The 26,961-nt window shown below is 43.0% G+C and overlaps 2 protein-coding genes and 1 long non-coding RNA gene across 25 annotated transcripts in view; 1 reads left to right on the top strand and 2 right to left on the bottom strand.

Annotated features, from left to right (window-relative positions):
* The window catches only part of LOC101952652 (plasmanylethanolamine desaturase 1-like), a 77,356-nt gene extending 76,725 nt beyond the window's left edge, over window positions 1-631 (bottom strand). For both annotated transcript variants that reach the window (XM_005289823.5, XM_065567092.1), the window contains exon 1: window positions 469-631. In XM_005289823.5, the coding sequence (XP_005289880.1) occupies window positions 469-631 (163 nt within the window). The remainder of the gene's footprint in view (window positions 1-468) is intronic.
* LOC122173917 (uncharacterized) lies at window positions 179-20,717 on the top strand. The gene is made up of 3 exons (XR_006174951.2): window positions 179-326; window positions 1,830-1,869; window positions 16,654-20,717. It is a non-coding gene; the product is annotated as an uncharacterized LOC122173917 (long non-coding RNA).
* A 2,153-nt stretch (window positions 20,718-22,870) lies between these two features.
* ZNF423 (zinc finger protein 423) overlaps window positions 22,871-26,961 on the bottom strand; it is a 322,726-nt gene continuing 318,635 nt past the window's right edge. For all 22 annotated transcript variants that reach the window (XR_010592556.1, XM_042852236.2, XM_065567080.1 and 19 more), the window contains one exon: window positions 22,871-23,497. Coding sequence is in view for 21 of the 22 variants with exons in the window: in XM_042852236.2 (XP_042708170.1) it covers window positions 23,400-23,497 (98 nt within the window). In the remaining variant the exon portion in view is untranslated. The remainder of the gene's footprint in view (window positions 23,498-26,961) is intronic.

Below are 26,961 nucleotides of genomic sequence, written 5' to 3'. Positions count from 1 at the left end.
AGTGTTTCACTCAGTCCACTGAACTAAAAAACAGCCACAGTCACCTAGATGGGCTTGGATCGAAAGCAAGGATATTAGATTATGAAGCTAAAAGGTGCCAGGGTGAGGAAGAGCACCAGTGTGGGCTCAGGGAATGGCTAGATCAGTGCAGTCTCTATTAAACACCGAGAGAAGTGTGCAGCACCTGGGGCTATGGAGCCAGGGGATAAGGCCCATCCACTTTCTGCAGCTGTGGAAATCAGGTCCCGGACCGCCACATTCGCCCTCCCTTCACGCCCCGTATCTGCGCGGCTCTGGGCCACTTGCATCGTGTTAGTCTATGAACGGTATGAAGCAGCAGCAGCAGCGGGCGGGGGGCGGACGAGGAGGATGAAAGCGCAGCGGAAAGCCGGGGACATGATGGCATTCGCCCCTCCCTCCGCGCTAGGTCCCTGCGGCTGCGGGCGGGTCGGGGGCGCGCAGCCTTACCGGGCGAGTAGAGCTGGGCCAGCTGGCGGGCCCCGGCGTGCTGCGGGCCCCAGCGAGGCACGGTGCTGCTGCGGGCCGCCGCCCCGTGCTGGTTGCCGTTGGGATCCTCCTCGGCCATGGAGCGGTGCTTGATCTCCAGCTCGCTGAGCAGAGCCGCCGCCATGCTCCCTGCTCCGGGAAGGAGGCGGCGGCGGCGCTGCGGAGCAAAGCGAGAGGCGAGCGCACCTGAGAACGCGGCAGCCGGGCGGGGAGCGCCCAGCGCGGCGCAGGGGGTTGCCGCCCTCCCCGGAGCGGCCACGCGCGCACACCGGGCGGGGGGCGTCCGCAGCCCCCCGGAGACCCTCCCCTCGCACACAGGGATGCCCCGAGCCAACGCGCTGCAGCCCCCGCTCCGTGTCCCCAGCCTGGGGCAGCGGCGGTGCCCGCGGGGAGGGCGGCCCTAGGGGAGCCCCCCCGGATCGGGCACAGACGTGTGGGGGAGCTGCAGCCGGGCACCTAGGCAGGAGCCCCAGGGAGCCTCGGGGTGGTGGCAGCTCCCGCTCCAGGCGCGTCCATCCCCGCCCTGGCCCGCGCCCTGACGGCTCCCGCACCCCCCGGGGTGACAGCTGCCTGGGGAGGGGACAGGCTGCGCCCTGCCCTGCGTGGGGGCACCCACGGCTATCGGCTCATGCGCGTGCCCGTGTCCCCCTTTCCTAGGTGGGGATGTTCACCCGCCCGCAGCCGCGCCCCTACCTGCCGTCCGCCGACACCGGCTGCTCCCCTTTCCCAGCCGAGCCGAGCCGTCCTCCCGCTGCTGCGAACCCGGCCGCCGCTCCCCTGGTCCTGCTGCTCTCTGAGCCCGTCCCGGCTCCCCCCGCGGCTCGCCTGACACCTCCCGGCCCCGGCGCTCGTTGCAGGGCTCCCCCGGCCCGGGCCTACTGCTCCCGGTTACCTGAACCTCCCCTCCCCGCGCGGGTAAGAACCTGCTGCTGCGGCTACGAACCCGGGTCTCCCGGGGCAGTACTGGAGCGCAGGGTTTGGTTATGAAACCCTCTGACTAGAGCTCCTGCTCTGCTGTGTTGGGACCAGGTTGTGGGCAATGGCCTGGCTAGGGGCGGAGATATTAAAGGGGGGCCTGCAGGGACCCCTGTATTTGGGTTACCCAGCATGTTCCAGTATAAGATTCTTGGGACCATATTCTGTACAGCTCTGTTACCCTCCCCCCTTTTGCAGCAGGCCTCTGAAATATGGCAGTGACATGGCTTGGAGGTGTGTGCGTGTGCCTGGTGGTGGGGAAGTACCTTTTGTTGATCACCTGTACATCGGTTCAGGTTTGGGAGTGATTATAAACTGTTGAAACAACTCTCTCTTCTTGTTGTTAGGATCCACAAGGCTCCTTCTTGTGTCATCCCCATCCTCCAGGTACTGATTTAATTCATGAGATCAAACAGTTGCATTTCTCCATGCCAAAGGCTGGAAACTCATACGATTCTCTCACTGACATAATTCTTTGCTATGATTATGGGGGACTTGTATAAATAGACCAAAACCAGTGATCATTACTAATACTTATCATGGATATGGTGTTTTCAACTCCTAACTACTGTACAGACATGAACTAATGAATTTTAGCACTTCAACAATCTCCAGAACATGGCCTTCACCATTTCTCATACTTAGGCTGACCAGATGTCCTGTTTTTATAGGGACAGTCTCAATTTTTGGATCTTTTTCTTATATAGACTCCCATTACTCCCCACCCCCATCCCAATTTTTCACACTTGTTGTCTGGTCACCCTACCCATACTGGTCTTTCAGAATCGCTGCAGGCTTCAAGACGTTTAACGTAACAAACCTAAAGATTCTCCTCTACTTAGGCATCATGCACGCTGCAGTGTAGACTCATAGCAGTTTCCTTTTATTGCAGGTTCACAGTAGTTCTGCTTCATTGCAAGGACCTGCTTTCAGCTCTTATCAGAGTCCATAGTTCTAGTCTCCACTGGGCCAGCTCACTGCCATTCTTCCTTCTGCAACCAACACTTTACCTGGTCACCTGTGCCATGCCTTGCCTGCCATCAGTCTGACATGGGATGGGATATTTACTTCATAAGTTTTGAAGCAATTTGCCAAAGATAGGTCCACATTAGAAGTAATGGTAACTCACCTGGACCTCAGTAGTCATCTTCTCAGATCAGCAGCAACTAAATGATAAGACAGACAAATTGGTTTGAACTTGACCTTTTAACTAAAATCAAGTGTAGTATTATCTAGTATCAAGGGATTACATTTTATAATGTATTGTATTCTGTAGGATATTTCCATAAGGAAAATCAACGGAGAGTGACCTTTTAAACCAAGTCGTTCCTTGCTCTCTTACTATACCTTTATACATTAGCTATTTCTTTTATTACTTTGCCCTTGCACCGTAGGGTTTCATCCTCCTTTTCTCTGCATAGTATGTCACAGATTGCAGTACTCCTTAGCGTAGATTTAAAACATTTTAACCACATCTCTGTTTCTGTGCTTCTAAATTAAGCTCACATACATTACATTCTTTTTTTCCCTCATACTAGTGGATAGTAATACCATACAGGTGATCAAATATTTTCAGATTCATTGAGATCTCACCTAGTCCTCTGAAAAAATAGCATTCAATCCTAAAGTCAAGGAGTTGTGTGAGATTTAGTGATTTGATGCCCACGGGAATCAATGGCCATTTTAGGGTTTAAATAGTGTGCAATTCAGGGGCCCAATTATCTTGGCAAGTTCGTATGCACTACTTCTGTTGCCTTCATTGGGAATTGCACACATGCAACTAACAGAATAATCAGGCCCCTGAAAATGTAAGCTGGTATCCCTAAACACAGCTACTGTATTTTTAACTCATTCAGTGTTAGATGCATCTGTGGCCTCAGAGCACCAGCTAGGAATGTGCACTGGCACTCAGAAGGGATTTTCTCCTAGCTAATGCTCTCTGTTTCAAATGGGATATACACCCATCTATAACCTGCATTGTCTGTATTTAAAACATAAACTTACCTTATATTATATCTAAGTATTTCTGTTACCATGACATCAAGCAAGAAAATAAACATTACTCTCCATAGAAAATGAAATGCATGGTAACAGAACATTTTAGCAAGTCTAATGACAGACTCGGAGCCATCATAACAGATTATAGGAGACAAATAAAAAGATTGCTTTTGATAGTCTGAAATGAAAAAAAATTAAATATTTTGCATACAGAAGGAGAGAGAGAGAGAGAAACCATTTTCAGATAATCTGTCTTTGTTCCAAGCAAATGACAGAAATGGACTATGAATTCTCAAACTATGGAATGGGGCTGGAAAAGAAACGCTCTCTATAACTGCAGCTTTTCAGGGCTCTAGATATAAAATTTGGATCCGCATCCATCCGTGATCTGCAAATGTGGTTTGCGGATATCTCCATCTGTGGATACAAAGTGGATATCTGCAGATTTGCAGAGCTTTAAAAGTAACTTTGCCTAAAAGCTAAAGGTTGCTTGACTACATTTATGATTAAAATTACATAAATACATATGATTCAATGTAAAAAAAATAAAAAAAACCCTATAAACCAATATTCAAAGTGAACTCACATAATGACAGAAATCAGACATTTCAGAGGTATATCCTAAAGCAGACTAAGCATTCCAGAATCAATCTATCAAAGTCTATTATGTTAGAGTAGATGAGATAAAGTCATTGATTTGCAACTAAAGAGATTCTAATTCTAGTCCTAGCTCCTGTACTTGTTTGTAACAGATGTTAAAGAATTTTTAGTGATAATTCAGTAGAAGTCCTGCTATTAGATGGATATAGGGGATAAATTAAATATCTTAGGCCCTGATTCAGGAAAGCACTAAAGAACATAGTACATCTCTATTCAGAATAGCAATTAGGCCCCAATTCAACAAGGTGTTTAAGCAAGTGCCTACCTTTAAACATGACCTTGCTAAATCTCGGCCTTAAGTATGTGCTTCACTTTAAACATGTGCTTAAGTCCCATTGTCTGTAATTAAGCATGTACTTAAGTGCTCTCCTGAATAGAGATGCTTTTCTGAATTGAGGACTAGCTTTCAGACCTAAACAATTCTATGATTTTCCACACCCTGCTCACATTACACTAAGCAGGGCTTTCCAAGCTTCTTTGGTCTCATTCTGTAAAAGCTTCCCTTGGGCAGACAAGAGTCAGAGACGTTATTTTTAATGAGTCCTTCCCCCTCCACCCAAATTCTGGCCAGTTCAACAAAGTAAAATAGACTCGGCCCCACACAAGCTGACTTGAATTATTTATTTTTTAGAGTTGTCCGTCTTAGAGCTGAATTAGTGAAACACATCTTTAACTGAGCCAGGAGTCTGGACTGTCATGTTGACGTTCTCACTGGGGAAATGATGCTGTAAACACCCATACTTGATTCACATGCATGGTCTCTTGGTTGCCTAGAGTAATGCCCATCTGTTTGGATGGCATCTTGCCCACACAAGTTGCCCCAGAGAATACGTGCTGGGCAATGATTGGTTTAGGTAAGTGTTTCTCAAACTGGGTCGGTGTCAACCTCTTTTGGGAAGGCCCAAGAGAAAATGAAACAAAAAGAAATTTTTATTTTCAATGGATTGTTTTAATTTAACTTTCAGCAAAAACATCACCATGTATTGAATATTAAATATTTAATATTCAGTAGAAGGTTGTGTTAATTCCTAGGTAAATATGACCCAACAGGAAGAAAAAATGAATAAGCACCCCTCTCCCGATTTATAAACTAGATTTATAAACACCTGCACCATCTTTTTTTTTCAGGGGAAGGTTTTCTCTGTTCCTTTTGCAAAAGCCTTTACATCAGGGAAGGGCTGACTGTTTTGCCATATTAGGGATAGGATGCTGTGCAATGTTTGAGAAATCCCACTTTACATTATCATTCTGCATAGCACTGCAAGCACCATCCCATCTCTAGAAAAGAAACCAGTCTCAGAAATGAAGCCATGTCACCAGCTGACAATTAAACCAATCACTTTTGTTGATACCTAGTAGTACTGTATGTGCCCCCAAAATGATAGAGTATAGTGGCAGGCGACTTTTATGTTCCTAAATTATGATTCAGACCCAAACAAGTACCACTTCACAAACATAGCCCCCCCCAAAAAAGAAATCACACACACACACACTCATAGCCTTTATGTGTGTGGTGTCGTGAAAGACTTAAAGTCCTTTTAATTTCATAACAATTGCCAGTTCCCTGAAGCAAAATAACTTTCATATAGTGACATGGACTGTACAGTGAACTTACTTGGCACAGTGCTCTATAATTCAACGGGGCAAGAGGGAGGAAAGTGTGTCTGCCCCCTTTTTAAATTCAAATACATTGCATTAAGAGAAGCTGCTGTTACTTAAATATAAAAAGAAAATGATCCTGATCTTTTTGATTTGTGAGACAAAATCCTTTTCACTGCTGTATCCATGATCTCTGACTCTACTGTTTTGACACTGTGTCAAGATGCTCCCACTCCGCTCTAGGTCTCAGATCACAGTTGGAGTGTCTTGATACAGTGTTGAATCGGAAGTGGCAGCAAGTCTCAGAGCAGAGTCAAAGAGCCTCAATGCGGCACTGGAGCAGGTAACATCAGCGAGCCTTTTCCCCACAACTAAAGCAGGGAGTGGGGGGAAGGAGAGGTGGTGGTGGTTCTTTAATAATAATAATAATAAAAAAAAAACCTGATTATTTTGTTGCTTTTTGATCCAGCAGCGCAGGGTTCATACATGTAACCAGGTGCCCTTTGCAATAAGATGTCAGAAATACTCTTCTCCCAGCACTAAATCTCTGTTAAAAAGAGTGGAATAATAATTATTTTCTTAAAAGGATTAAATGTAGAATAGGAACAGGAATCAAGGTACCAAGCTTCTAAAAACCAGCCAGCATTGCCGGAATGCTGCATTAGCAGGACCAGATTGTGCCTGGGGGCACTGGCCCTCACTTGGGGATTGGGAATAGCTGCACCACCTCAGGGGGAGCTGCAGGGGAGATTGTGCCTCAGGAAGTCCCTCCTGGGGCTCCCCAGTGCAAAGGGGGACTGACCCATCCCTTCCTGTTCGAAGCCCAAATTTTAATCCCCCACTAACCTGACTGAGAATGTGAGGCAGCTTCATACGAATGACCGTGAGATTCTAGCTACACCCATTTCTGGATGAAGGACATGAAATTTGTGATTGTTCTAAAATGGTCACACTACTGAACGGCAGCTCACCCTCTGTCAACAGCATCACAAAACTTGGCATGTGGAATTTTAAGCACCAACAAAGACGTGGGGTTTGATTCAGCCCTCAGAGGAGGCGCAGCAGCAACCGCCCCTCTTTGGCCCCTACACAGGGCCAGTTAGTCCCACCCCAATAGCTTGTTCAGAGGCTCTGTAACGTCCCAGGGAGCTGAAGGCGTCTCTGTGCAGCTGCTCCACAACCAAACATCTCTGATGGGCCCTCCTCACCAGGGTGAGATTCACCCCTAGAGAATAACGTAACTGCCATAATCAGCATAAGGAACGAAGCATAGTGGATGAACATGATTATGTTTTGTATGATGAGTTACAGGATTCGAGCAGGAAGGGATGTAATTGATGTGATATCTTTAGACAGTAGTGACACAATTGATAAGTGACTCACAAAATCTTGGCAAAATTATTTCCCATTGCCTTGGATCTGGATGCTGCCATATATGGGCATGAAAAATGGCTGAGGATGGCAGACAAAGGGTAATGATGCAATGCAGCATATTGGGTTGGCAAGGTGGCAAATAGCGTACTGCCAGGATCAGTTGAAGACAAGATGGGTTTTGTTGTTGTTTTTTGTTAAAATCGTTAACTATCTTGAAGAGATAAACACCATGGTAAACAAACTCTCAGATGACAATAAAGAGGTGCCTGTGAGGGCAGAGAACTATTGGAAAGGGACCTAAAGACTGATAGAAAATGGGATTTTATCAAAGACAAAATAATTCGTGTGTGTGTGTATATATATATAGAGAGAGAGAGAGTTGGAGTGTCAGTCAATGGGAGTGAGCTATCCAGAAACCAAAGGGCAGCAAATTGTGTCAGCTTGTAGCACAATGTTGTAGCAAAAGGGCCACTATGATTTTGTGGGCTGCATAAACAGCTGTGTCATGGGCCCGCTCTTAGAAAAGGGGCTGGAAAATGCTGAGCTCCAATTTTTTCAATGGGTGTTGAGGACACGCCGCTTCTTGAAGGATTGAGCCTTGTGCCATGAATAAAGGAGGTGATAGTATCTTATGTACTGCTGAGACTACCCCTTGGATACCAAGCACAATGCTAGTTACTGGCTTTTTGGTACCAGAATGAAGCAGTATCTGGGGAGGAATGGGCGGATGCAATAATAATGAGAATCCCTAGCTTTTATATAGCATTTTCATCAGTAGATCTCATGATAACGCGATTGATTGATGAGGAAAGATTAGGAAACCCGAATGGTCAAATTCAATCTTGGTGCAACTTTATCGACTTCAGTGGAGTACTGTGTCCAATTTTGGTCACCAATGTATAGAAAGGATGTGGAGAAACTGGAAAGGATCCAGAGGTGAGCAACAAAAGGCTGAAGGAACTGGGTATGTTTAGTTTGGAAAAGAGGAGATTGAGGGTGGACCTAATAGTGGTCTTCAAATACTTGAAAAAGATGGAGAAAAGTTGTTCTCTCTTGCCACAGCAGGCAGGAGAAGAGCAATGGGTTCACATTACAGCATAGCAGATTTAGATTAAATCTCAGGAAAAACTTCCTAACTGTAAGAACAGCAGGACAATGGAACAGATGCCTAGGGAGGTCGTGGAAGCTCCTTCACGGGAGATTTTCAAAAGGAGGCTGGAGCCATCTGTCTGGGATGGTTTAGATACAACAAATCCTGCATCTTGGCAGGGGTTTAGACTAGATGACCGTTCCGGTCTCTTCTAACCCTAGGATTCTATGCCTGCCTACACCAGGGAGATATGTGGCCACAGTGAGTGAAGTGAACTTGTTGTTTTCAGAGTTGGGTCAAATTCACTGAAATCACTGTAGTTACGGAAGGGATGAATTTGCCCTCTGTGTTTTATTGTGCACACAAGTATGTTAACTATTAAAGCAAAAATAGAAAAAAAAAATACACACAGGTACAGTAAATGCTCATGTATTGGATTTGACTCATCAAGTAAAAATATAATTGAGTTTTAAAAACATGTATTTTAAAATTAAAAATTATATTATTTAACTCTATTTAGCAAAACAGTAGTAGAGAATATAGTCTAGTGGTTAGTGCAAGAAAATGGGAGATGGGACTCCTAACCATTTTGTGCCTTAGTTTACCCAAATGGGGATAATAATTACCTTCCTGTGGAATTATGGGGCTTAATTAGTATGTATAAATTCTTTGAGATATAGGTGCTATTGAAGTGCAAAATATTATTATTATTAAAAACCCCAGCTTGATGGTTGTGAAGGATGACTTATTGGAGATGTCTTTATAGTGTTGGTAGAATCCAGTGGTTTACCCTTCTCTTTCATTATGGTCTGCCCAGAATTGTCTGTTCAGAATTAGTCACACCCGTCTTTGGTGGCAAATTATCTTTGGGAGCACTTGCCCTCCTGCACCTTAACAAGCAGTTATCACCCACCGCTCCTCTGGCTAGAGCAGGGACTGGAGGAGAAAGAAGTTAAAGAATGTGTCTTCCAGGGCACAAATTAAAATCTTTACAGGTAAAGACCGGATAGAAAGTCTCAGAATAGAATGAATTATGTATTTGAACACTTAAGATTTTCTTGCTTTTATTACAGCATGGGGTCTGAACTCTGCTTTCTTCCCTGCACTTTATTACATGGTTAGAAGTCCCACAGTATGAAACTTGCCGTTTGAATTTTGAAGCACCTATATTGTCGTGCTTTTTATTTTAATATTTGTCACCGACAGCGCCGACAGCTAAAAAGTGCTGGCTCCCCATGGTGTGATGTGCGGGATTTTCAATAGAGCTACACAATTGCATCTGCTAAGTGCTTGCGGGGCTCACACTGCCAAAGCCCGCAAATTGCCACATTCATTCCACTGGGCAGCAGCCAGCCCTGCACTGAGGCGAACTGCATTGGAAAAGGGATTTGCTTGCAGGAGGGACATTTGCCTAAATGGCTGATTTCGTTTTAAAGTCCTAAGCCATTGTCTTTAGCCATTTCTACCAAACAATTCTATACTCGCAGCTTTTAAGAGCTGGTGGGAACTTCGGTGTTGTTTACAGTTTATTTTATTTATTACATATGTTTTTTTTTAAATCTATGTTTTCCCATCCCCAAAATTTACTGGCCAAAGAATTCATGGAAGTAAACGGTTCTAATGACAGTACGGAATCTATATACGTTACTCTTTTCTCCTCTTCCCTCTATATTCTTTTATTTTTTCAATTCTCATACTTCTATCTTAACGTATGGCAAACCTATCTTGTTTGTGTTCTAGCTTCAAATCAATACTATTGTGTAAATCATTTGATGTGCACAGCAATGTTACGCACTGTAACAGTTACACTTTGGGTATCAGGGGAGTTATTTGTATCCCCTCTCTACCTCCTTTGTCTTATTCACATGTCAATTACAAAAAATGATTCCAACAAAAAGGTCCATGATGATAATTGTCAGAAAAAGACTTGGCTGAGGATTGGTTTAATGACAGCTGAACGAATCATTGGGAAATGCTACTTTCATGGAGTCTAAATCATACTTAATGAGCCAAATTCATCCCTGGGGGAGCTCCACAAGCTTTAGTGGAGTTACTCCAGGAATGAATTTGGCCCACTCTGCACATCATTGCAGAAAAGACAAATGATTCTGTAATGGCTGCACTGCTGAGCTTTGGTGTTCTTTATCAGTGTATGTAAGAGGTGTCAACTCCGCCTGCATAGACTTGGTCGGCCTTTACTTTTGCATTCTGCAGTTATACGAGAGGGGAATTCTCCAACCATTTTATATATTTTGTTTCTGTCACTGAAGGAAATGAATTCTATGAAACAGATGGAAGTATAGGCCCAGATCATCTTCTACACAGGAAAATGCCAGTCAGGGGACTGAATAGGGAGGGATGCTCCATTCACAGAGTTTTCACTGTATTTTTTCATCTGGGATCAGGGCAAGGGGTTCTTCCCATAAAACCTGCAAATTTTGGAGATCTATCAGACGGCCTGTGTCTCTCCACTTCCTCCATAGTGGCCTTTGATTAAGAGGAACTCTGCGCCTGCAGCTCCTATTGACTTCAAATAGACTTGTGGGTGCTTAGCACTTCTAACAAAATCAGACAGTAGGTGGTTCATCTTGGGCACCCAGAATTATTGGACATTTGAAAATTTACACGTAAGTGACTTTTCCATGTCAGTATCAGAGGCTGAGCCAGGATCAGAAATCAGCAATTCCTGCTTCCTGGTGCTTAATCCACTAACTCTCACTTCCTAGACTTAGAAAGGTTATCAACCTTTCCAACAAAATACAATTCCTACTCAATGTTATCAACATTGCCGAAAGACAACTGCAAAAGGCATCTCTGGAGAAGACTCCCATTACCAGGGCTATGCAGAAGAATAATGAGAAACTTGCATTTGGTTCGAAAGACATAAATAAGTCTCTCTTGGATACAAAATATTTGTTCAAACACCCTTATGGGCAAAGTAACACAAAATTGAGCAAAACACTGTCAATGGGGAGCTCAGAGTGAATGAGATGCACCAGTAGAGCTCAAATAAGGAGCAAAATGTCATTTCTGAGCATGAAACTGGTCAGAAAGCAGAGTCCGTTTTTCAGGCCCAATTTGCAGCTATTACAAAGTAGGCATGTGTGTCAGCATTGCTTTTAATATTTATTTTCCATATTCTTGCTTCTTTCCCTGTTGTTCCTTTGGGACAATGTACAATGCAGGGATGTTCTTGGTTCATCACATAGTTTGGCATCTCCTCTTCTTTTAGTTTTCTATTTTCATATTATGTAAAATTCAAGAATAATTTTCCACAGAAGAAATATTTTATACCCTTGTAAATATATTAAAAAAAACTGTAGACATTTTAACCTCATTTTGCCCCCGAAAACCCCCAGCACAAACCAAAACAAAAATCCCCAACATATTTCAAGACTTAGTTTTGAGCAGACTAGATATACAATATCACTCTCCAGCCTAAGGCCCTGATCCTGCAAGCGCTTACTCAGAAGCTTTGCTTTATGCATGCAAGTAATTCCACCAAAGTGAATAGAACCAGTTGTATTCTTAGAATTAGAAGCATGCACGTGTTTGCAGCATCAAGATGAGAGATGCAATTTGCTGCCATTCACGGGAGAGTAAAGGGTGTGGGGGAGAGAGAATGCCCAGAAAGCAGATGAGTTCAGTATCTTAAAAATTGGCGCTACCCTGCAGAATTAAAGCATCAGACATTCTTTCTGCAATGCTAATACATAGCAGAGTTTAGCTTTGGCTTATAGTTTGTGCCCTATCTTAGTTCTACACACCTTAGAAAAAGGTTATTCAATACTTTATGATATGTTGGACTTGAATTTGCTGAAGAAAGTAGGTGCCCTCTTCTATCAGCAAGGCTTGCTTCCCCGCTGAGATGGATGTGTTAAAACCTAGTCTCAGCTTTCCCTCTTCCTAGCCACCCGCCCTAGCTGTAAAGATCACAACAAATGTGGGCAGTGTGAACTCGCAAGTCCTTCTCCCCTTTTCCCAAATAATCACTCCCAGCCCAGATACTCTGAACAAAAGGAGATCACTAATTCTTAACCAAGGGCCTGTGCTCTTAGCACAGACTCTCAATAGAAACATTGGCAAACCACAAAGCCCGTCACACATGAAGACACCTTTGTTGGGGAGGAAGTTGGAAAGGAGTAAACACGGCACTGGAACTGAAACACATCCAGCAAGCACAGCCACAGGCACCCTGCCCCAAATGTCTCTCAGCTGCCACCACTAAACAGGGCCCCTTTCTTTTGGGAGTGGTCCATGCACTCCGACAGCAACCCAGGAAATCAGGCAGCTGGTCTTCCAAACTATGGTGAGCTACAGAGCTGTTTCATCTCATTGTGTCTCGTACAGTGGGTAGCACCATATGTGCTGGTGCTGCAATGCCTAAACCTGCAGGAGGTAAGTGAAGAACCGAGTGGCAGCCTTTCAACTCTGAACTGGCCTTGTTTTTGTGCACTTTAGTCAGAACTATACCATGGAACTTGATTTAAACAAAAAATGTGCTTGGTATTTTAAGCCATCATTTTCATGACAGTCACCGCGAGGGGAAAAACTCACCATGACTCCCCAAGCATTCCTGATTCAGGTGAAATGTGACAATGCAGATGTTGCCTCTCTCTCTCTTTCACTCATCATCCCCTTTTTCTATCTACCATCTGTTAGACTCCATTGCCTGGCTCTGCCAGCAGAAAGACAGGAGGCAATGCATGTGGTTTAATTAGGCCACAACTTTATTCACTTCAAATATCTGGGAGTACCCAGCAATACATCACACAGGGCAGGACATTTTCTTCATAATTTCCACATAATCCCCAACCTGGTCCCAGCCATCCCCACATAGGACTTAAAAGGGGGCTACAGAAGGAAGGGGTTGGCTCCCCACTGTACCAGACATAGGAGCCCAAAATCCCCCTTCCTCAGCTCGCTTAAGAGCTCTCTTTCCTTTACATCCTTTTCCAGTCCATTTTATCTGGTAACCGTAACTCTTCCAAACTGAGTACTCACACTGGACATCTGCCGCAAGTTCTGCATCCTAAATTGCAATATTATAACTTAATCCCCCACCCCACCCAGTCCCAAACCCGCTGTGGGGAAGGTGAAAAACTCTACCCTGCCTCAGCTGATATTGTGGTGAAGGACAAATTCCTTCCAGCCTCCAGGGAAAAAGAGGGACTAGTGTAATGCCCACACTGGTCCTGAGGTAACCCAGTCCTTTTGCAACCTTCATGGGTGGGTGGGTAAGTGCTGCCAGCAGGGCTGGCGCAACCCATTAGGCGACCTAGGCAGTCGCCTAGGGCGCTACAATTTGGGGGGTGGTGACCGCGGTGGTATTTCGGCGGCGGGACCTTCCGCCACCTCTGTGGGGGGCGGCATTTTGGGGCGGGACCTTCCGCTGCCTAGGGCGGCAGAAAAGCTGGCGGCACTCCTGGCTGCCAGCCTGAGTCAGGGGACAGAGAGCTTCTCTAGGGCTGCATGGGGTATATATACCCCCCCCTCCCACACACACACACTCTCTCTCTCTCTAGGCCAGCAGGAAGGGCAGTGCCCTCCCCCTGACATTGAGCTGTGATGAGCACAGCACATTCTGCAGTAAATGTAGCCCCGTCCTCAACCTCTGAATGTTTTCAGCACTAAGCATGATGTGCACAAGATAACATCTGATTAACCCTTAAACCACAAGACACCTCACATGGAATGGGATTCACTGTGTCCTTCATCTTCAGCATTAGTAAGGCGAAGCGTTCCTGCTACCTGGTACAAACGGAAGCTATTTACCATTTCCCTTAGTCTCATTACAATAGCAGTAGCTTTACAGTATGGTCACTTGCACACTTCCCTTAGCCCTCTTCTGTGGCAAGGTTATATTAAGATCTTTTGTGAATAATATAGTGGAAGCTATATCTTTTGCAAACAACATACATATTTCATAGCTTTCATGCCCAGAAGCCAGTTTCTTGAGGATACTGTCTATAAATTGCAAATGAAAGAAGATGCGCTTATTTATTACATTACTTCCAACCAGGAAAAAAAAATGCTGTCTCTAATTTAAAGGCCCAATGAAAAAAACAAACAGCTAGTGTATGTTGTTCAGACATGCCAAGTTTTGAAAGCTTTCCTGCTTGAGTATTTATTTGTGATGTAAGAATCATGCTAGGGACTCAGGTACCTCTTCAGCTCACATAAGGTTTAAGAGATAGGGCAGCATAATTGGTGAATTCAAGGTGACTATTTGAGCTTAAGTATAGTGGTTATACTTAAAGTTTCTTCTGGTTTGAGTTGTAGCAGTATTTCCCACACAGAGTCTCCCTGGGACTGTTAGATCCCTAATCCATATTTTTTCATATATCATTTGTTAAGTGCGAACAGTGGGCTCTGTGCTGCACAAAACTCTAAATACCAATAAGTATTCTGGGGGCACTAGGAGAAACAACATTTAGCAAGTGAATTCTTGCGTTTCCCCAGTTAATCAGCAAATGTATTTGTATCCTTTCCCCCCTTTTAAAGTCACTTTTAATACAGAATCTCATTACTGAACATCAAGTATGTGCAAATAGAGCTGGGCATCACTAGTGAAAATCTTTGCATAAAATTTCATCACCAGCTGGGTTCATGCAGGCTTAGCTTTCCCAAAATTTTGCTTTTGGCTTAACATTTTTCACAGGCCAGTTGGTGAAATCCAGTTCTAGGTTGGAATTTCACCAAGTCCCATGTGGAGACAAGACAAGAGGCTGACCATGTAGGTGCACAGGTGCCATGGAGGCAGAGGGAGGCAATGTAGGCACTTCCTCTAATGCATCACTGGTAGATGGTATCTGTCCCCCTACAGTCCAGCAGGATGTGGCAGGGAGTGGTCAAGAAGGTTTGTGACTTAGAGGAAAACAATGAATTTGAGGCTGAAGACATAAAGGTAGTTTAGTTAAGTGGTAGCAGATAAACCAGCCTGTTTCCCAACAAGACCCCCAAGTGAACTTGAAATAGCATCAGTTCTCATGTGACCTGAACACTATCGCTGCAGCAGAGCCTCGCCATCACTGTTTTGGATCCTGCTCTCTTCAGGAACTTTTGAAGATCTCTGGGCAATGCCTGTTCAAAACCTGGCAGCTGCCACGGACCTACAGGAGAGGTACCAGGGCTCCAGGATGAGAGAGTTAGTAGTTTTCAGCATAAGGATATCATATTAAATTCACAACAACTGGATCCTGTGTGCGTCTCACTGGGATACCTAAGTATGCCTATTCCATTGTGATGACCATGTGCAGTAAGCAGAGCTTTGAGGAATGGGTTCTTAGCTTGGCACACCTACACCACAAGAGAAGATTCTCAACACAGTCCAACAAACCTCTGTTTCTGGACAAAACTGAATGTTTGCTCATGCCTGTCATTACCCTGTCTAGCAAGTGCACGTTATGCCCTAAAATGTGGGTGAGCCAGCACTGAGATAGCTTTATGAATAAATAGCCAAATGTAGGTGTAGCCAATGGCTGTACGGTACCTGCACATATGTCTGCTTTCATTTTTTGAATATCTGTAGCCAGAGGACATTTTCCACAATGCCGATGTCAGGTGATATTACTGGGTTTTGATACTGGAAGGCTCCCCAAAAGGGAGGGTGATTGAAAGGTACAAGTCTGGCCTTGCCTTAGGAATGTGGATTGGAGACAATACACTATTGCAGTGCTTCTCAAACTTGTTCTGCCGCTCGTGCAGGGAAAGCCCCTGGCGGGCCGGGCCGGTTTGTTTACCCGCCGCGTCCGCAGGTTCGGCCGATCGCGGCTCCCAGTGGCCGCGGTTCGCTGCTCCAGGCCAATGGGAGCTGCTGGAAGTAGTGGCCAGTACATCCCTCGGCCCATCCCGCTTCCAGCAGTTCCCATTGGCCTGGAGCAGTGAACCGCGGCCACTGGGAGCCGCGATCAGCCGAACCTGCAGATGCGGCAGGTAAACAAACCGGCCCGGCCCGCCAGGGCTTTCCCTGCACAAGCGGTGGAACAAGTTTGGGAACCACTGCACTATTGGATTGATGGATTAGGGTGCTGGAGGAAAGAACAAATAGATGAACTGCTCTATATCAGAGAATAGCTGCCTGGAAAGGGGGACAGATGGTTTGGAGAACAGAAGGAGGGAAAGCAAGCAGCAGGGCAGCCTGCCATAAACTTGGAGAGAGAGAGAGAGAGAGAGAGAGAAACAAAGCTAAGGGGGCTGATGTGGTCATTGACATGTAAGATTACCAGGAGTGTCCTTTAGCTATTGTAATTTACACACTCATGGCCTACATTACTGTTATAGTAGTGCCTTGGGGACCTACTCAGGGACCAGCACCCCATTGTGCTAGGCACTGTACAAACAGAGAACAAAGAGCTGGTCCCTGCACCACAGAGCTTAGCACAATTTCCAGCAGTGGCATCTACACAAGGTATCATCTTTGCCATCTTTTCTCTCTTTTTTTTAAACAGCCTGTTGCTGAAACACAGCTCTGATTGGCTAATACTGAGGTGCTGACTATACATCTTGGAAAACTAGAAAGGCGCTCGCCCTGCGAAGGAAGAACAAACGGATGACGCTCAACTGCTCAGCAGTGCCATGGGTTCTCGAAGAGGTGCACAGGGGCATGGGGGAAGTGCTCAGTTTACGGCTATCCATGGTACAGTGGCCCCGTTACAGTAGTTAACACACACACACGACAGTTTCTTGAGGGTATTATTTAAAGCAATATTTCCAGACAGGGAAAAATATGCTTTCCCTAATGTGGAGACGGAACCAAAGCCCGCTGAGATCAATGGAAAACTCCCAGGCCTTGATTCAGCAAAGCACTTATGCACATGCTCACATCCCATTGAAGCCAATGGAATTTAAGCATGTGTTTAAATGTAGGCATGTGCTTGAGTGCCTTGCTGAATCAGAGCCAATCTGACTACCGTGGGACCAGGCCCTTAAAACCAAAAGGAAAAATAAATTTCTGTCCAGAAAATTAAGAAAAAATAATGGTTTAATAAACATAAAGGAGTTCATTAATAAATTGACTTTCCTATTCTAATCTGAGTTTACTAAGTAATACCATAGTAACAAAACATAGATGAAATGCACATGCAATGCTTTCCCAAACATATCCAGCTAAGCCTTCTTCACGCGTATCAAATAAAAACTGTCCATGTAGTGAATGTCATAATACAAAAATCATTTTGATTCCGTACTGAGATGCTCTCAAGCGATTAAATTACAGTTCATTAATAGGGCAATGAAGATTCATACTTTGTTAAGAATCCTGTAGGTGATGTGGTAATTATCTTATCTTACTCTTGGAGTGCTTGATTATTTTTTCCTTTGGATGCTTTCTACAGATAGGCATGTGCTTGCTCTCGCTCATTTTAGCTATTAAACTTTAGAAAAGTAACAATAATTCCTATATAAATAGACCATAGGTCAGGCTGTGGCTGTTACTATAAGAAAAGGATCTTACAGTCATGAGGACAATAGCAATTAAATGAAAGATGAGCGAAACTAAAGAGCACACAGAATTGCAAGAAAGGAGAGTTTGGGGAGAAAAGAAAAGGACAAGTCGATGTTCATGTTCTGCTCAATTTAACTCTGAGGACCTTGTCTAAATTAAGGATTTTGGCACCAGTGGAGGCACCCTGATGTAAATCTGCAGCATGAAATCTTGCTCCATTGAAGTCAATGATAAAACTCCCATTTGCTCCAACAGAGAGTGATAAACTTAGAAGTGGAGGATAAGAAGGGCTGGAAGACCCAAAACTAAGTGGATGGATGTAATACAAAAGGATTTGATTAGCCATGGAGTTTCCAAGGAACTGTTTCAAGACAGACTGGAATGTTGAAGGACTCAAAGAGCCAACCTGGGATGGGACTGGACTAAGGCTAGAAGAAGAAGATAAGCTATCAGTAGTACATATAAAATATTTAATGTTAAGGATCAGTCAATAGACAAAGATCTGAAGTTGTGGTCAGTCAAAACACAAATACTGTATGTAAAAGGTGACTGTACAGACACTGTAAAAATTATGTCCTGCAACATTGTTTAATAACTTATGATTAGTTCAGAGTATTAACGCTTCTAATGACACGGAGGTATGCAGACACGGAAAATGTAAAATCATTCAATATATAAATGGTAATATGTTAAATTGTTACAAATGTATTGGCTTCATTGAACTAAATTTACCAGTAACCTGTGTGTCAATGTTTACCTCGACTTTTATATACAAAAGAGCAATACAGTTTTTCTTTACACGCTCATAGCTTGTATCTCAGTGTCCCTAATACCACTGAGGGACTGAAGAGTGTTTAGCCTAATGTGTTTTGTGAATTCTCTGATACAACCTCATGTATACAGACCATCTTGCCAAGGAAGCTCCCACGGACCGGTACATCTTCCGCATTAACTGGAATCTGAGCAGAATCTCCTGATCCAGATCAGCAGCCACCGGTTTGAAGAGTAAGTTAATGTTACATGGCCAAGTAGATACAACTTTACAGGGGGTTTTCAGAGAGCACCTCCATTCAGTATGACACGTTATAGATTCAGACGACCTTCTGGGTCAATATATCTCCTTTTGGCCACAGACAAAAATGGGAACCAGACTCAGACATTACATTTTCAGCAACTGAGGCACCTCTATCTGCACCTGCAGAGCCAGTGATGAGAGCCAGATGCAGTAACAACATATACCAACAAAGGGTCTGATAAGTGCTAAGAACTATTGTCGATAGGAGTTGTAGGGGTTTGGAACCTCACAGGATCAAGCCCATAGAGAGAAATCAGGACAGTAAATGTGAAAGCTGAGGACTCTCCTTCCATTTCCTAGCACCAGATTTCATTTTCAGAGAAGGCTGAAATTCGTAATTATTTATTAAAACAGCCCCAGCCATTTTGCCTACATTGTCTTTGGCTCATAAGCAAAGCAGTAATTGAGGTGGCAGCATCACTGGTCATTGTGTGTGCTTTCATTATGTTCTTTTATATAAACACTGGTTATGGCAAATATTCCACAAAACAACTTGCTAGACTGTAATTTACATTAAATGTCACTGGCCATTTGTAGATATGATCACACTGCGGTGGAGTGAAAGATTCTTAAAGAAAAACAAAAGTCAGCATTTGCAATCAGATGGAGTTCAGACATTACTGAAGTGCAGCAGAGACTGGAGAAGAGACCTGTAACTCAATTTTTTCCAGCCTCAAGCGCTAAGTGCAGCCTAGTCTGGCCTCCTTTCTTTTCTAACTTGTGCTGCCCATCCACAAGACTCAGATGGCGGAAGAGGCAAAAGGAAATTGTCCACTCATCACGTCTCTTTTGATGATCTAAGCCTGCTAGATGGTTTACATCTTGACCCACTGTGATTGGGGGCAGGAGGAGAGCAACAAGAATGTGCTGAGCGAGCTCTCAGACACGTTCAGGTGACCTATCCAACTGTGGCGTGTTTTGCAACTCGTCCAAAATGATTCATTCGGTATAGGAAGACATGTGGGTTAGTGGATAACACTGAACAACAAGTTGGCACAGCTTATATTTCAAGGAAAAGTAGCAGGTGTTACACCTACTTCCTTGTCAATCTGCATGGAACAAAGTCAATTCCTGATCCCTAGGGTTGGGGTTACCTACCCTTTTAACCTAGTGGAAAAGTAAACTAGCATGTGGACACACACAAACACTTCATCTTCTGGGAGAGAGTTAGTCTCTCATAGTTCCCTTTTCCTCAGGGTAAAGTGGCAGGGCATGCGGTGGACAGTTAAGCAATTTTCCCATCCCACTGCCATGAGCGTCTTTGAACCATACTCTCTGATATGACATTGAGCACAGTTTGACCTTGGCTAAAAACTTTTAGCTAAACCCTGATCAGCACCAGATCAACCACATCAGTAATTTTTGTAGCACAGCTAAGGCTTAAGAGAGCTGTGCTCTGGGGACTTGGTACTGGTTGGAAGTAGGAGGCAGATTCTTTACACCATCGGAAGGGTGACCAAGTTACTAGCTGAAAAAGGCTTCTTTTAGACCAACTCAAACATTGGCTGTACAAAGCCATCCTTATTTAGTTAATTTAGTAACGAGGCTGAAGGCAGCCTTTTTTTTTATCTCCTAGGTTAAACCCCTAATTATAAGAAGTTTTAGTGTAAAGTGGTAGTAGGTATGGAACATACACCATTTAATGGATGGTATTTTCTAAAAGCATGTAATGGAGTTAGGCATGCAACTCCAGTTGAAAGTCTAAGTCCCAAAGGCACTTTAGAAAATCCCATACTAATTTTTTGCCTGCAAGTTGGCTGTGGGTACAGTATGTGGTTAGAAATGCATTATTACATTATTTGTGGTATTATTAATTGGTGCAGTTTTCATTTAATTCTTCAGCGTTAAACCGATTTAGTGGTTTACATAGAAAAAATGTTTAAAAGGTTAAAAATTGCAGTGGTATTTTTGGAACTGGATGTATTTAGAACAGTGCTTAGGTTTCAAACATAGCAAGAGAAAATTTATTTAAATAAAAAATGACCCATTTTCACTGAAACGAAGAAAAATAACTAGTTTTCTTATTAAAATTGAGTTTTGTAATTTTTTTTATAAAAACTAAATTTTGAACCTAAACTACCTGTCAGTGTCAAGTCAACTTTCACTAAGAAGAAAATTAACCAATTTCATGTCAGCAGAGTAACTGGAAACATAAAAATGGTCTTATTTGCCCAAACAGGGAAATTAATCTCATTCTCTTGAGAAATGTGAAACATTTCTCAAAATAGCTGTGCATAATTTACATCTGCCCTAGTCCTTTCTAGTTTAGGAATGAACCCAAATCCCTCCTTATAACCAGGAGGCCAATTCTGTCCTCAGTTACAAGAGTGCATCTCCCACTGCCTTGAAGGTGTGGTACACCAACGAAACAGAGAACAATCAAAACCAGCAGGAAATTAAACATCAAAATATAATCTGAAGTACAGGAGGTGTACTAAAAAGAAGCTTCAGCCTTTGCATTTGTTAAACAGTGTATTCCAATCCCAATTGTAATGCACTGCATAAACCAATTTAGGTACTTAGTGTTTTTGCATTGAAGGGTATATGACCCTGAAGAGTACTTTCTACAAGGTGTTAGTGACATCCTCCAAGCTCAGACACAGGGCAATGACAACTAATTGTGCTCAATTTTGGTATGTTAAAGGAATCTACTAATTAGCAGTATTAATATTAGATCATAATTAGGGCCCTACCAAATTCACAGTCCATTTTGGTCTATTTCACAGTCATAGGATTTTTAAAATCATAAATTTCATGATTTCATCTATTTAAATCTGAAATTTCACAGTGTTGTAATTGTAGGGGTTCTAACCCAAAAAGAAGTTGGGGGGGGGTGAGGGGGAGAAGAGTTTGCAAAGTTATTGTAGGAGGGTTTGTGGTATTGCTGCTTTCAGAGCTGGGCAGCTGGAGAGTGGTGGCTGTTGGCTGGGGTCCCAGCTCTGAAGGCAGAGCCGCTGCCAGCAGCAGTGCAGAAATAAGGATGGTCTGGTATGGTATGGTATTGCCACCCTTACTTCTGCGCTGCTGTCTGCAGAGCTGGGCCTCAGACAGCAGCTGCTACTGTCTGGCCACCCAGCTCTGAAGGCAGCAGTGGTATTACCGTCCTTACTTCTTCACTACTTCTGCTGGGGCACTGCTTTCAGGGCTGGGCACCCGGCCAACAACCACTGCTCTCCGGCCGCCCAGCTCTGAAAGCATCGCAGAAGTAAGGGTGTCAATACCACAACCCCCTTAAAATAACCTTGCAACCCCCCTGCAACTCCCTTTTGGGTCAGGACTCCCAATTTGAGAAACGGTCTCCCCTGTGAAATCTGTATAGTATAGAGTAAAAGACCAGATTTCACGGTCCGTGATGCATTTTTCATGGCTGTGAATTTGGTAGGGCCCTAATTATAATATGGCCGTTTGATAGGTCAAATGTGCAGTGGTTGAGTAGAGAACCCATACCAGGAGGTCTAGAAGTTCATGTGGCTGATATGCACACAGTCTCCTAACTGGCCCAGCAGTTACTGCATATGAATATAAGCATGAATCTTAATTACCTTGTGTTGAAACAAACAAAAAAGCAGAAGGAAGGGATCCAATCGTGCAAGACGCTATGTACCCTCAATTTTCATTGGCATCAGTAGGAGCTGAGGGTGCTCCAGCCCCGCATAGGGCCAGAGCTTGGAAACAAAACAAAAACAACAACCCAAAACCAATTCTATGCACAAGTTTTATACAGTTAATTTCTAAAGTGCCAACTGTTCCATCCTAATGCATGTGCTTAACTCCCATTAACCTTAAAGGGAGTTCTGTGCACGATACACTGCTCAATACAGGAGTATATGTTTTGCACTCCTCAAGGCTTCACTTTTCATGGGTTACTTCCAGTGCTTAATTTGTAATGGAAGAGGTGCTGGGGCTCAAGCAATTGTTTTACTTTCATAACTGATGTGGCAAGTCCAGACGTGTCAGGGCTACGAACTGCCAAACCCAGAGTGCGGGGCTCAGCCCTGGCAAACACTGGCACAAATTAAGCACTGGTTACTTCATGGGTTACATGTATATGGCAACAAATGATTTTATACTCTAGTCCTCTGACCCACACGTACAGGGGAGAGTGACATAACGTGTACTGATAGATGCATTGAAGCTCTGACACTAATCGCATGTATTCCCTTTATTGAACTGTACTAGTTATTGCAATCAGATTAAGTCACATTTATAAAGCAGACCATCCAGTTGCACTGAAACCGATTATATTCATTACATAGTTTTAATCACTGTCCGGTGAACTGGCAAATCCAATCAAAGCATTAGTCTTTAATTAAAAAATTCAAAAGAAATATTCCGACAATAGCCAAGCAATCACATCACAATGCACAATTACCTAAAATTGCAATTAAAAAGCCGTTAAAAAAATCACACCTAATCTTTAACTATCCATATAATACAAGAAGCAACAAAGGGCAACAGCATCAAAGCAGATTTATCTAACACTCTAAATTCAGTCAGAAGCAGAAGCTCTAAAGTACACTAGCTGAAGCAGGACAATAAAAAATACTGAGCATGGAATACTTTTAATCTCTTCCATTAATATTCATTTCCAGCTGCTTATAATAGCAGCGCCTCATGGCCAAATCATTAGAGTTTTACATCTGGGTTGCAAATGACACTTTGATTGGATGTAATGTTCAAATGGTCCTCCCCACTGTGCCTCCGTCAAGTCTTCTGCAGAGAGGTGTCCTGTAGTGCCAGTGGCTCACTGTGCGTGCTGACTCAATGTGTGGTTCTGGAAAGATGAAAAAAGGATACATGCATGAGGGGCAGAATAATAGAAAGCATGCCCATACCCTCCTACTCAGTCCCATTTATGCAGAGTTCTACATAAAAGCTTCTCAATTATTACAAAACAAAATGCAATAAAGAAAAAGTACTCATAAGTAACAGCTGCCAATATGACACATTTACTTTGTACTGATAGATCTGTTAATGCTGGCATGAACTTAGGGAAAAAAAATTTTTCTACCAGCCAAGTACAGCCTTTAAGATTTTCAGTACAGATAGAGAAAATGGTAACACGTCACGAGAAAAATCTGCCTTCAGCTATTCACTTAATTGTAACAATAAAAAAAAAAATCTGTATCACTGAGGGATCCCTTCCCATATTTTACTCTTCATTCTCACTAGTCATTGGTAGAAGTACTGGCAGAAAGAGACACCAGATTGTGACACACACTTTGCAATCCAAGGAATACTTCAGCAATAACAGCTGAACCACTAGTTTTGGCAACAGGGCATTTACACTGCAGAAAATATGCTGGATGTGTCCCCCAGAAGTTCAGTCTCTTTACAGAATGGACTATGCTGCACATCTTTTTGAACAGCCCTCCTTTTTTTTTTTAGTAAAGCTGTAACCACCACCTGCAATCACAAACAGCTCTTTAGCATAGGAGGGAGACATCACAGTCCAGTCATGCCACTTTGTGTAGAAGCCAAATAAATCCAGAAGCAATCTCAAAGCGGCATTTTCAGTGCAACACATACCCATACATTTTGCTTGCATACTACAGCCCCAATCCTGCAAACGTGCATGGAGGTAACTTTATTTGCATGAGTAGTCAAAAGGATAATTTGTGCAAAGGTATACGTGTGCATAAGCCTTTGTAGGATTGGGGCCTAAATGTTTTCAAATGTTGCCACAATGCCTACCAGTAAAAATTCACACATTTTCCTTCATGCTAGTTTTAATTTACTAATTTCTATCTGCCTAGTAATAGAACCATGCAGGTCTCCCAAAGAAAAAGGAAAAGTTTCTAAAATTATAGCTTAATTTGGAATTACATTATTTATGTACAATGTATTTCAAATACATGAAGATATTTTAACTTTTCATAAATCATCTGTTCCTTCTAAATTATCTACTGTTACATCTCAATCAGAAACAAATGGGTCCTCTACTTCATTATGGCAATGGCATCTGTCTAATGAAAACTGTCTTGTGGAAATAGTTAACTAATGAACCTTCCATTCGCAGCCCTAGTCTCTCTAGGTAGCAGTGACCCCATTTAAAGCTGGTATTATTTGCTGAACTGTGCACTCCCAACAACTGACCACAAGGTGTCAGAAGTGCTGTTGAGTTCTTAAATCATGTCAAAAGTTATCAGCAATAGATACTGTGGCAGGCAGATTCTTATGAAACTCTACACAATGATCAGTCTTTCAACATGACAAAAGATTAAGGAAAAGGGGGAAGTGTTATAGTTTAAACATGCATAGGGTGATATTTTGTGAATTAAACAATCAACTGATAAAATAGCAAAATCACTACAGCTTGCTTAGCGTAACTATAGCCCATAGCATAGCTATTCCATGCCCTGAATATTGCAACAAATTAAGCTAAAATATTTGAGATCAATAACCCAAACTACTGTGTAGAGAAATGGAAAACTTAGTAATGTATTATGAATCACATCTGTGGAATGTAAAAGAAACTGTATTTTTTGCTTTTAAGTGATTTAGCATAACCAAGCATAAAATCTGACAGCTTATGACTTTTTTAAATATGGAGATATTACCAATCATACAGAAGAACCACCTTTGCTGTGCTTTATGTTATTCACAAAGGGAACAGCAAGTAACAAAGTTATGTAATAGGACTAATGTAGCTGTATAGGGTAACAGCAACACTATACCTATCTCATAGAGCTAGAAGGGACCCTGAAAGGTCATTGAGTCCAGCCCCCTGCCTTCACTAGCAGGACCAAGTACTGATTTTGCCCCAGATCCCTAAGTGGCCCCCTCAAGGACTGAACTCACAACCCTGGGTTTAGCAGGCCAATGCTCAAACTACTGAGCTACCCCTCCCCCCGATAAATGAGCTTGCACATTAAGACAATTGAAAAGATATTTTTTTAAAAAAGTTGAAGAATACAAAGGTATCCCTGTGTTCAAACATGTTCCTGAGCATTTTAACCATGGCTATTTCTAGTGCACTTCATTGTAATTCTATTTTTAGGTCATCCTCAATACCAATAAAAAAATGCAAAAGGTTTACCATCCACAAATCGAAGCAAGGACTATTCATGGTAGACAAATCCATACTTATTTAGGCAGTGTCATTTAAAAGATAATGCACAATCAGCACTCGATGCAGGGCGCACAGTCTACAGTCAGGGAACATGATTTCAAATCTGTGTGGCTGCTGCATTGATTACACCAGGCAGGTCAATAAAGGAAGGGGTATGTGACTCTAAATCTGATAATGAAGCACTCATTGTGAACCCTCCTCTTCAAACATGGGTTAATAATATGTTCTGCCACACATCTAATATAAAAAACATAGTGTTTTGGTGAGCAGAGTCTATACAAAGATGCAAACAAATTATACCCCAAACCAGCAGCTGTATGGAGCCGAGGTCATCTGTTTTCAAGTAAAGACTCGTATACTGAACATAATATACAAGCCATCAGTCAAATGGATCAGATATACATTTTCCATATGCAAATCTTGATTTCCTGGGGAAAGTGCTGTACCCCCTTCCCCTCACATGTACTGCAGGCAATTGACATGCTGACTAATCCCAGCACCAAACAGTTAACATATAAGGCCAAATTTTTAAAGACCCTCAAAAAGGCACTTACAATATGTATGGGTACAGCTGTCTGTGTGTACAAAATCCTTCATCCGTCTATAAGAAAACTGAATCAACACAAGCTAAATGGGTAAAACTTGCATGTACAAGTGCCTGTGAGTACTTGACTGTGGGGTTTCTGTACATGCTAACAGCTAACCCCACAAATACCGCAGATGCATATTTGGAAGCCCTATGAAAATGTGCTCATCTTCTGTGTTTCCAATATACATTTTTACTTGTTAAAATATGTTTCAGACCACAAAAGTGAGCCATTCGGTTAAAGCATGACGACCTCCAACCCTCTACCACTCACCAGCAAGATTACATTTCTTTTTTTCCTGCCTAGTCCTGAGGTGTGAGTTTGTGGCTTATTGCCACTGCATTTTGGTGATGCTGAAAACTGGCTACATTCAATCCTTGCATTTTATAACTTTGTTCCCCAACATGAACATTTTTAATCCAATCATCACATGTTTTTGAGCTCAAATCTTTTAATGGTAGTCATTTTGTATGCCCACTGCTGGCAACAGACAGTGTACCAAGATGACCAGATTTTCAGACCAAAGCAATTTAAACCTTATCAGTACTATCTTCAAAATCTATATCAGACCTTTGGGGA

Source organism: Chrysemys picta, chromosome 14, assembly GCF_011386835.1.
Source record: "Chrysemys picta bellii isolate R12L10 chromosome 14, ASM1138683v2, whole genome shotgun sequence".
Taxonomy (NCBI): Eukaryota; Metazoa; Chordata; order Testudines; family Emydidae; genus Chrysemys; species Chrysemys picta.
This window is presented reverse-complemented; position numbering and strand designations above follow the sequence as displayed.